Source organism: Artemia sp. Qi Xiang Cuo, chromosome 7 (genome assembly GCF_049724085.1).
Source record: "Artemia sp. Qi Xiang Cuo chromosome 7, ASM4972408v1, whole genome shotgun sequence".
Classification (NCBI taxonomy): Eukaryota; Metazoa; Arthropoda; class Branchiopoda; order Anostraca; family Artemiidae; genus Artemia; species Artemia sp. Qi Xiang Cuo.
Genome location: NC_142800.1, coordinates 50,570,767 through 50,582,813, shown reverse-complemented (window position 1 = coordinate 50,582,813; position 12,047 = coordinate 50,570,767). Strand labels below are relative to the sequence as shown.

The following is a 12,047-nucleotide window of genomic DNA, read 5'->3' as shown; positions in this document are numbered from 1 at the left end:
TAACATAGGAATTGCTATAGGGCCATCAGAATTTCATAGATACTATCTACTAAAGGTCTCATTCGAACGGAAATTAAAAGTTCTAGTGCCCTTTTTAAGTGACCAAAAAAAATTAGAGGGCAACTTGGCCCCTCCCACTCTCATTTTTCCCTCAGTCACCCAATCAAAATTTCGAGACAGCCATTTTGTCAGCATAGTTGAAAATCTAATAAATATGTCTTTAGGGGTGACTTAATCCCCAACTGTTCCCGGAGAAAGTGCTGCAAGTTATAAACCTTACCCATTGTTTACATATTAATTAAAAAAACTTTCCAAAAAATAAGTTTTTCAAAAAAAAGTAAAAGCCATTTTAAAGTTAAGCTAAGCAGATACAAATAACTTTTAAAATTTAAACTCAAAATGACCAAAAATTACTATGAAAGAATAAATGAAACCAAAACGAACAGAAATTAAATAAACAATCATAGCAAAAACATACAACAAGTAATCATATAAATGAATAAATAGAACTTTCGCGATTAATGCTTAGATTGAATGTGAAAATCAAGCTTAAAACGAAAAAAAAATATTTTGCTATTGAAGTATAAATGAAACTTAAAACGAACAGAAATTAAATAACAATCAATGCAAACAAACATACAATAGATATTTGATGTAAATGAATCAATAAATCTTAAAACGAGTGAAACTTAAATTGAATATGCAAATCGAGCTTGAAAGGAACATAAATCATTACAAACAAGAGTTTGGGTATCGCCCTCTTCTCTCAGTGTAAAAGTCTAGAACCTACTGCGTCATTGGAGCTTTACTGAAAACTATATGCATCTTGAACAGTCTTGGAAAGTATAACAAACATCAAATTGAATATTTGATTTATAATGATATTAATTGTTGAAAGATCCATCAGTTCAAGAATTTATTTCACTGTCATTTTATTTGTATTTTCAATACTGTAAAAGCTGGAAAAGAAAATATTTGTAATATAATTCGTTTTCAGTTAAACGCCAATTACGGAGTAGGCTTTTTGTTTTTATTTACAGTTAAGGAAGGGTGCAGTATCCAAACTGTTGTTTGTAGTAAAGCTATATTCGTCTTGAACAGCCTTAGAAAAAACTAATAAATTAAACTGAATATTTGATGTATAATGATATTGAGGCGATACCCAAAGAGAAGGAGGCGATACCCAAACTCTTGTTTGTAGTGATTTTTGTTCGTTTCAAGCTTGATTTGCATATTCAATTTAAGTTTCACTCGTTTTAAGATTAATTTATTCATTTACATTAATATATATTGCATGTTCGTTTGCATTGATTGTTTATTTAATTTCTGTTCGTTTTAAGCTTCATTTATACTTCATTAGCAAAACATTTTTTTTCGTTTTAAGCTTGATTTTCATATTCAATCTAAGCATTACTCGCTTTAAGATCTATTTATTCATTTATATTAATACTTGTTGTATGTTTTTGCTATGATTGTTTATTTAATTTCTGTTCGTTTTGGGTTTCATTTAATATTTAATAGTAATTCTGGTCGTTTTGAGTTTGAATTTTAACAGCTATTTGTATCTGCTGAGCTGAAGTTTAAAATGACCTTTACTTTTCTTTGAAAAACTTATTTTCGGAAAGTTTTTTAAATTAATCACTGCAAACAAGGGTTTGGATACTGCCATAAATATTTTCTTTTCCAGTTATTGCAGCATTGAAAATGAAAATAAAATTACAGTGAAATAAAATCTTTAAATGATGATCTTTCAACATTCAGTTTGATTTTATTTGTACTTTTCAAGACTGTTCAAGACACATATAGTTTTCAGTAAAGCGCCAATCGCGCAGCAGGTTGTAGATCTTTACAGCAAAAAAAGGAGGTAAAACCCAAACTCTTCTTTGTAGAGATTTTTGTTTGTTTCAATTTGAATTTGCATATTCAATTTAAGTTTCACTCGTTTTAAGATTTTTTACTCTCTTATATTAGAAACTATTGTTTGTAACTATTCTTCGCAATGATTGTTTATTTAATTTCTGTTCGTTTTGGGTTTCATTTATGCCTCAATAGCAAAATATTTTTGTTCGTTTTAAGCTTGATTTGCATATTCAACTTACACTTTACTCGTTTTGAGATTTATTTATTCATTTATATTAGTACCTGTTGTATGTTTTTTTTCTATGATTGTTTATTTAATTTCTGTTCGTTTTTTGTTTCTTATATTCTTTAATAGTAATTTCTGGTTGTTTTGAGTTTGATTTATTGTAGGTTTCTATTTCTTCTGATCTTATGTTTAATATGGCCTTTACTTTTCTTTAGAAAACTTTTTTTTGTAAAGTTTCTTGAAATTAATTTCTTGAAAGGCCAATCCAAAAATACCATATTTTTATATTTTAGACTAAATTTTCTACTGTCATCACATTTTCTCATCGTTAGTACACACATAAGGAATGGGCCCAGAAACACAATGGAACAAGTCTGGCTATGATCAAAGCCTTTGGTGGGGAAGAGGAGGGGGATATCCGAAACCATAGTTATTTGAAAATCTACTAGATGGGATTTTTACATCTTGCTCAAACTTAAAGTAAAGCTGGCATCTTAGTCGCCGTAATGTTATGAGCTGCCCGAGCACAAACTGATCTCTACTGGAGGAAAGAGGGGCGAGAAAATGTCACAATGTCTTGTCTTTAGGATATTTATCTGAAAGGATAGTCAAGTCTTAACAAACTTGGAGGGGAGTAACAATAAGTATCCTAGTTGTATTTTTAGGAAGTTCATAGTGGTACAATCTCAGGAGGGGGGGGGGGGTCAATTTATTTTTGGAATGAGAAAGCTTATCCGACGGGAAAACTGGATCTCAATCAAACTGTTGATTGGGAACTAGGTAGTGATTGACCAGTTGATTCACTGGGTAGGAGTTGAGCCCTGAAGTTTCTTATTTTCAAGAAATTTACACGAAGCAATTGCCTGATGTTACCGATACATGGTGGAAACAAAAAGTTAATTTACTAGTTGTGGTTTTCAGGTTTATATAAAGTAAATCTGTTTTTTTTTTTGTTTTTTTGAATGAAATACAGAGCAAAACTCAAGCTTAAAACGAATAGAAATTATTATATTTCTCCTACCCACTCTCTACCCTAAAATTTCCACATGTTGTATCTATTGATCATGCTCTCTATAAACCATATTCTAGAGAAGGGCATCGATAACCTCATATATCTGAAATTTCTTTTTGTTTTAAGTTTGGACGTCCTTCTTTACTTTCATTTAAAAAAAAAACCTTTTTTCTATATTCAATTTCCGTCCATTTAACTGTCACATTTAGAATTATGCTCAATATAGATTCTTCCGTACTTTTCACGCCGTCTCGAATGATCATTATCAGTAACAGCATCATGATATATTTGTGTTTATTTCAACAATTTTCTATAAAATGACAAGCTTTAAATTTTGGCTCGCTATAATGGACGACACTCGTAAATACGCGCCCGCGACACAAAAAATTCTACAGTCCACATTTTCGTAGTTAAGGATTTTAAATTTCCATCACGTAGTCCGTAGGCATCCAAAGTTGATGATACAATTTTCATCAAGACCGGATCGCTTTTGGTGGATTTTTCATCACTAGTTCTAAAATTATTCAAATTTACTGTTGTTAGTAACTGTTAGTGAGTATCTTTTATCATTAGAATGGGTTGCTTACTGATGTTAGTAACTGTTAGTGAGTATCTTTTACTATTAGAATGGGTTGATCTTTATTTACAGTTCGTTACCAAGAACTGTTGAATCGGAATCCTTTTCGACCTTTGTTGGCAAGGGGCTGGGAAGGGGCTCCCAAATTCTAGTTATCAGGGAATCTTGGAAAGGGTTTTACGAGATTTCAACCAAACTTGGTCAAAAGTAGTAATTAAGTGTTCTAGTGCCTTTTGCGGTCGTACATATCTGACTAGAGGGGGCAGGAGGTTTGTGGACTTTTATTTGATATTTAAATTCATTTTTTTTTTAAGGGAAAAAACGTTTTCAATATAGTTTATTTTGAAAGTAATTTTCGATTAGATATACTACTCCTTTCTGAGTATATATACTATTCAATTCTACTCCTTTATGTTAACTACTCATGGCCTATACTTATGTATGGCTTATACACCCCCTCCCCCATGCCGTGCAGACCTCTAAAGCCCAAAGGTATCCTTATCTTCTTAATGAAAAATGATTCAATTATATACAGAATATTCAAATATCACCCCAAAACATATGTTAAGCATAATTACATTGGAGTAAAAAAAAAACACCAAAATCTTTGTATCAATATATAAAAGGAAGTGTATATAATATTACCTATAAAATTCTTCTCTTTCCAGTTCATCCAACTCTGTGATGATGTAGGCCAAGGTCCTTTCTATCCTCGGAATGATAACTAAAAAGATCGAACTAGTGACTACTTGGCTTGTCTCTTTGTATATCCCCCAATTTGCAATGTAACTCACAAACATGGACAATTTACCTCAGCCTACCCCCTGTTCAAAATATGGCTGGGTGCCGACAGAAACACCTGTCTTATTAACGAGGGAAGGGCTTACATTATTGAATAGCTGAAATAAAACTTATTAACAATTGAAAAAGAGACAAATAAAACGACTTAATGACTGTTCTAAGCGCATTTGGTCATATGAAAAAGAGTTGGTAAATAGCTAAGTTTTATTCGTGTTGAAATGTGTCTAATTTATTGTAAGTCACTGAATCGTTGATTGATTGAATCGTTGGTGTTGTTTTATTAACTGAAGAGCTCAGAATGTCGCTTCATTTCATTACTTTTGTACAGATTAATTACATAGGAAGCTTTGCGCATTTCAAACATCTTATTAAGGACACTTTCTTGTAGTACCGAATTTTGTTTTTTACATGTTTACTTGTATAGTAGAAAATCTATTTGGACAAATAATATCAAAAGTACTATAAGTTCAAGATCTCACGGTATGGACATGATACTTGATTCATAAGCGATTGTATAATTTACTACCTATATGAAATCTAATGTTGCGTTGTAAAAGCAGGATTTTGGTATGCTCATGAGAGACATTTCGATTCCATTATTGACTGGTAATTGTGTTGCGAGAGGAAAATTTTGTTTTGTCCAGGTTTTATTTCCCTAGTTCGCCGATTTAAGCTTATTGGCAGAAAGTGTTAAAGGTCTAACCTCCACGGTTTTTACACAAAGTGTGGACCTAAGGTCGGATTAATGAATACGACTAGACCCGGCACCGCGCCGCTAAGGACAGGCCAACAGCGATGGGGACAAAAACAACAGTGGCAGCGCGCCGCCGGCACGATCATTGTTGACCGCGAACGTTTATGTTTTGATCAGTCTTTCTGAAATCATAGCTTTCATTTGCAACAAATTTGGGCCTATTCACGAGTTATAAACTTCGCGAGTCGCTGGACGGACGCTGGTCTTCTTTGTTATTCATCAAGAGAAGTAGATATCTCGTAGAAACGAAATGGCTGTGGCATTTCAGAACCCTTCCATAATAGTTGAAATATCTAACAGATATGTATTCCTAACAGAATTAATTATCAAAATGAGTATTTTCACCGATCAACCGTGACCATCGAGAAGAACTGAAACCATTTACATCACAGCTGGATTGGTAGGAGAATCTTTCTCCTTAGCTTTCATACTATCAAACATCCAGAAAAGATTTGGAAGGTATAACCCCTTTCAATCCAGGTTGTTTTAACAATGAAGATCTCTGCTCTTAAATACAGACCAGCCAAATGTCTTATTAGCCCATGAAGCCGGTGGCAAATTGCCAAACTCATCAGAGGTTCAAACTCCAGCCTCATCCCTACCTGCATTGCGATTCTCTCACCCAATGCTTCCAGTAAGCCCTGTGATTTTGCAGCCATTTTGAAATAGAATAGTCACACCTGAACAAGTACAACCACATCCCAGCACCACCAAGAAAAAAATACTTCAAGGAATAAAGGAGGGCAGAACAAACGTGCTCACTGATACATCAGTGAAGGCCAAGATTGAAGCTACATTTGCTACAAGGAAGGCAAAGAAGATGTGGAAAAGAAAGAATGAAGCAACAAAAGCAAGCAAAACAAAGAAGCAGGCTCTAAAGAGATTTGGTGAGAAGACAGCACTAAGGATGAAAATGAAAAGGTTCAGACAGTGACTGTTGATGACAACTGAGACAGTATTCTTGGGTAGGAGAGTGAAAATGAACGTGAACTTAGTATTGATTTGGGTTGCAGTTGGCAAATTTGTAAAAGTCATCTATGGGGGCCATTAGGGAGAAGGTAGACTCTACTGCAGAGTTCTGTATGACGACTACGAGTGGTGGAAGAGGTAATGTGTGAAAGTGGCTAGAACAGCCAGATCATATCTACTGCATGAAAGAGGATTTAGGGTAAAAATCTCCAGCACATGAAAGCTGTGTTTTCTTGGACAAATGTTTTGACTAAAATGTATCTTCCCTTGACAAGGACAGCATGTTCTTAATCTTGGACCTAATGCAGATGGTTGGGATTGGCCGACTACAATCTTATAGCCACGCCTATTTAAATTTGATTATCCTTTTCACAACACGTGTCAGTGAATTGATCAGTCCATGATTGAGATGCTTCAATTTTAAGATCCTTAGTCCAAAACTTGGCAGTAGCCTGTTTTTCAAGATTATACACAAGCTAAAAATTTGTAATTACAATTAGGCCTCTACTATTTATTGTCTGTGCATTTAAAATAGTTACCACTGTATATGGGTGATATACTAAGACTAATGAAATGTTTTAAAAAAAAATTTAGACTGAGTAAGCAGAGAAAAATTAATTTTCTAGGTGGTGTAATAGATGCAACTATTGAGATGGTGATTAGGAAGACCTGCATTTTTAGTTTTCTTCCAATTCATTTTTGTCGATGTCGGAAATAAGCCCCCGTCCTGTGACTAGACACCTCGTAGTCTGCTCGTAGTGTACCTGCCTATGGCAAGGACTCAAGAAATATTGATTCTTTGCTATGCCAAGGTCTCTTGAAATAGAGAGGTCCTTAAATCTCAAGTTTGATTTGGGATTTAATCTGGTGTCTGTTCGAAAGACAATTGTCTATTCAATGAATATCAGCCGGTGGCGCACCAACGACGTTATGACGCTTCGACGGCGGTCGATCGGGCCTCTCGTTGACGGCGTTCGATGCATGCACCGGCGCGGAGCCGGGCACTAAATACGACATTACATTTTGGAAAATTGTATACACAATTGTTGCCTGGGGCCAAAAAGGGTAATTTTCGCTAGTAAATTTACCAATGCAGCCTAGCTTTCGTACCATGGAGCCATGTTTCTACTTTCGACCAGAAAGCTCCGTTCTAGCAGGCAAGCAGGCAGATAGCAGTTTCAAATCGAGGCTGGGCTAAAATTGAAAGTTACTTAAGATGTGCGACGGTAAACTGGTAAAATTGCCAAAGAAATTGGAGCTTTCCCTTTACTCCTTTCTTTGCAGTGATATTAGAAAGATAGCCCGTGGTCTTTCTTTTGAGCATTAGTAGGATTTTAGGATCACTGCAGTAGAGTCCAAGTTAAAATTTGAACCTCGGAAATGTCCAAGAACTGGATGAGTGACCTTCAGATCTCGTCCCGAAATGATTTTAGGAAAATCATTAAAGCTTGACGTAAATTCGGTAATTTCCGCTTCATTATGAAAATTCTATTATTAAAAAAATATATAAATTTTAGCGTGAAAATAAGTAATCTTACTATGGAAACGACTGATTCTACAAAAAAAAAAATAACCCAAAATTAGTAGTTAAACTATGAAAATTGGTAACTTTAGTGAAAAAATCACAATCTTACCACAAAAGTTAGTAATTTCTCTGAATTTGTTTGAATACTACTGATTAGCACAAATGGTTAATAAAAGTACAAATCTTTAGGCTTTAAAATGGTGATTATTTTTGTAGAAAAATTGCACAAAAAATGATGTGTGCGCCGACAACCTCATTCGAGTGCATATTTATGCGTGACAACAAAACGCCAGTTCTTTCCCTTTTTGGATTCCGCAATACTAAATCAGGTGTGTTAATTATTTTCACCATTATATGCATTTTTACGTTTCACACGATTAATTTTTTTTTGCTCCTTCTGTCAGATCTTGATAAACATTTCTAATGAGCATACAAATTACCAAAAAATGTTTAAGAGATCTGAGTCTCTTGATCCCAAAAATATATGGGCCAATCAGTTATATAGCAATTTCATGCCATTTGGAAAGCAAAAACAAGACAAGCCAATGATTGCAAAACGGAAGGACTGTAATCTAACGAGTAGAAGGATGGTACTGTTAGAATCAAGTTGCACAAGATAACAGGTTATTTTAAGACTTGTTATTAACACATTACATAAACAGGAAACCAGTTTGCTATTTAGAACGCGGAAGCTCGACTGCAGCAGAATAACAGTTCTAAGAATTGCAAGCATGCCAAAGTTCATTCCAGAGAGATACTAATTCATGATGGTACCGCATGTTGAATGCATAAAAAGAACCCAACAAGTTCTCAGCTGACGCTCACCAGGGGGATCCTGAACGGAATCTACCTCAATTTGAAGCTTTAATCTTGGCATTATCCCTATTTCATCCTTTCTCAATTTTTTTTTAGTTTCACAAATAGGTAATGAGTCAAGACAATCACCCCCAGACCCCTTATAGTAAATAATAAGTTTAGTCTAATGGTATATTCTATCTGCAGAATCAATTAGAAGTTTCAAAAAATATTATATGCTTCAAATGGGCTTTATTAACGTGACCTTGAAATAGCGTGAAATTATGAGGGTCGTTCGGAAATTAACACCTATTTGGTTATATAAGAACACTAAAATAAATAGGAAAAGTATATTACATGCATCTAAAAACTACACCTTCATTCCGTACCATAGCTACAGACTAGCTCAGAAATTACATGAGCATAAGAATCTACTATTTTGCCTTGAGCCAGTCTTGACCTCATCGTTTAGCTCCTTGTCATTATCAAGGAGTTAAACGATCATGATTGCCCCCTTAGAGGCAACCTAGTAAAGAACGAAATCTAGCCCATAATAACAAAACATCTAAAACCATAGCCGAAAACACCATTTAGGCGAATTACAGTCGTCCATCTCTGAGCAAAAAAAAATCACTATTTTGCACGGAAAGCAGGGATGGGTCTCCTTTTTTTTATTCTTACTTCTTTCTTTCCGATCGTCGTTAGTGGGGCGCTGAAACATCATAGAGATATTTTCAAGGGTTTATTTGAAAGGAAATTGCTATATCGAGTGTTTTTTTTTAAGAATTAAAAACACAATACAAAAATAAAATGTAATTTTTGACAAGAACTGCCTCTTCAAAGACAAGATGATATGACAATCTGGTGTATGCTGTCATATTTGAGTGGTTCCGCTGCCTCATTCCCTAGGGTTCGGTCTTCCAGTGGTAATGTTTTTCTCTGTTCCATGATTTCGCTAGGATAAAAGTGAGCACATCACTCGATGCCTTTTTTTATACGCTTTGCAAATATAGTAACTGCTTCAGGAGAAGATTCCATCATGAGCCCTCAAACATAACTTAAGGGGCTCTAAAATGTAACTTATTACCTTGTCAGTAATTTTAAAAAAATACACTTGAAAAATCAATTTTTGCCATCATCATTTTCAAAAAAATGTGAAGCTGCTTCACGATACATACACTTGCAATCATCACAAAGAGACATGATTAATTCAAACGAATTTGGTAAACAACCAAGGTGATATTTTGCACGCTTTTTCACACCACGCTGATATTTTTCTAAGCCTAAGGAATAAGCTGAATGCCTTTTTCCGGTGTGTTTCTAGTAAATATTCTAGGAATGACGCAAGAAGACCGATCTATAGATGTTGGAAACAGGAGCTTAATAAGGTTCAAGCAGATTTGCCAAACAAGAACGAAGGTTCTAACACAAGAGTAATGCAATAAAAAGCTCATATCTTCTTCATAGTGTCTCAGGAAAGAAAGGGTTTGTTTATTTGAATGTGCTTCATACACCGAAATTTACAATTCCAGTTTTTCGAAACGCTAGTGGTAAATAGTGTAGGCTACTTGCAACTACCAATTCCTAGTGACGTGATTGGGGGGGGGGGGGGCGGAGGCTGCACATACCCCGTCTAGATTTGGAAAACTACCTTCTTAGGGGGTGCTATTAAAACATGCCTTTTTGGGTATTTTCACTGGAAAAATTGAAAAATGAGAAATTTGCCCCCCTTCTAGATTTTCAAAAACACATTTTGCCCCCTTCTAAAATTTGATAATTGACTCAACAGCCAATTGTATATGTTTTGTGCACTCTAAAATACTTTCATTCTATACAATAATTGGTTAGCATATTAATTTTGTGTAACAATATAATAAGGTATTTAATAAAGGTCAAGTTAAGTCAAAAAGTACAATATCCGAAACAAAAAAAAAAAAGGAAAAAGCTATTTTCTATTAAGAAAACAAAATTTTTTGTGCACAAATGCAGGAACATGAAGAAAATGGACCTAAGATTTTCAGTAGAGGAAAGAAATACTAAAACAAAATATACTTTCAACAATTTTTCGTTTTTCATTAAAAGCAAAATTAAACACTGCTCAAACTTCCAGGAATTCTTTTTATTTTATATCATGTCATTTAAAACAATCAATCTGGTTTCATTAATCTGTACAGTAAATTTTCAACAATACTTTATTCCTTTGAAACCCATTACGTTTAAAAAATGTAAAAAAAAAAAAAATCCAATAGAAAGTATAAGGCTATGTAAAAAGAGAACTTGTCCTAGAAGTCAAATCTAAAAAGAACAGAAATGACAATGAATAAATAAAAATAACCTAAAAACTAACAAAATAAAAATAAATAATTAAGCCAAACATTAAACGGACAGAAATTTCCACAAATAAGAGGGGGAAATTCTCCTCAAGCATTCTAAAGTCTGATGCTTCATTTGCGGTTTACTGAAAACAACATCTATTTCAGCTAATGTATTGTTGTTGTTTTTTTTCTTTGTCATAAATTCAGCAAAAAATAAGAAAAGCATGAATTTTCAAATTGAATCAACATACCGTGTTCGATTGCATTGACACGCCGATTTGTCACTTTTATGACTTCATCCAATGTTACAAAAGAAGTTTGCAGAGAAGCCAATTCCACAAGAAGAGTAATGGCCTTTTCAAAATTTTTCTTCAGTTTTTGAAGCTGCTGACCCCCACGTGATAGACCAGTGAGCTCATAAGTATCACTGCCGTCTTGGAACGATTCAAATACAGGTAGATTTACACCTACACAAATAATGACAGGAAACTATACATCAGAAGATAATCGAAGTTTATTTCAAGCATGAATTTTTCCAAGCTTTTATATGTAACTTCACACAAAGCAATCAGTCATTTGATTGAAGAATCCCTCCCTCACACTGTAATAGTGATAATATGTAATTGAAGATTACCCAACGGAAAGCGTTGGTTTTTCAGTTGTTAGATTTTAATCTTTGTTAGACTATAAATTCTTTGTCTGCGAATACAGAGGTACAAGTCCTCGTGTTGCTGGTTATTCCATTTGGAACTGGGGTCAACGACATGACTCTGTAAGCTCAGCCAGAATCCAACCAGCTCTAAATGGGTATCCGGAGAAATCCGGAGAAGGTAAACAGGAAGGGTGTGCAAAAGCACAGGATGGCCAGCCCCCAGCCCCCTTTGTATTTCCTGGCTGAAGGGCCATTAAACAGAGATCAATACCGCCGGTAGAAATTGTGAAGTCCAATGCCGTATTCCTTACCTTTACCTTAATCTTTGTTATGTCAAAAAGGGTGTTAAATATTGGAAGCCATTTGTGACTTTGTCAACCATTCTTTTTCTTTTCTTGTTGAGTATTGAGCCACCAATATAAGTATGCATGTATTTACTACTGTAACAATAGTAGTAATAAATTTATCATGTGGAAATAAATAGCCTGTCTACTATTAGTTTTACAGGCTTTCTTCTCACGTTTCATGAAATTTTACCAGTTTAATGTTTCAAAAGCGAAA

General features: G+C 34.4%; 1 protein-coding gene across 2 annotated transcripts in view; it reads right to left on the bottom strand.

The window, feature by feature from the left end:
* Positions 1–4,316: 4,316 nt before the first annotated feature.
* Positions 4,317–12,047, bottom strand: part of LOC148950382 (V-type proton ATPase subunit D-like) — a 30,487-nt gene continuing 22,756 nt past the window's right edge. For both annotated transcript variants that reach the window (XM_089091580.1, XM_089091581.1), the window contains exons 4-5: positions 11,086–11,301; positions 4,317–4,399 (exon numbers count right to left, since the gene is read on the bottom strand). In XM_089091580.1, the coding sequence (XP_088947706.1) occupies positions 4,317–4,399; positions 11,086–11,301 (299 nt within the window). The remainder of the gene's footprint in view (positions 4,400–11,085; positions 11,302–12,047) is intronic.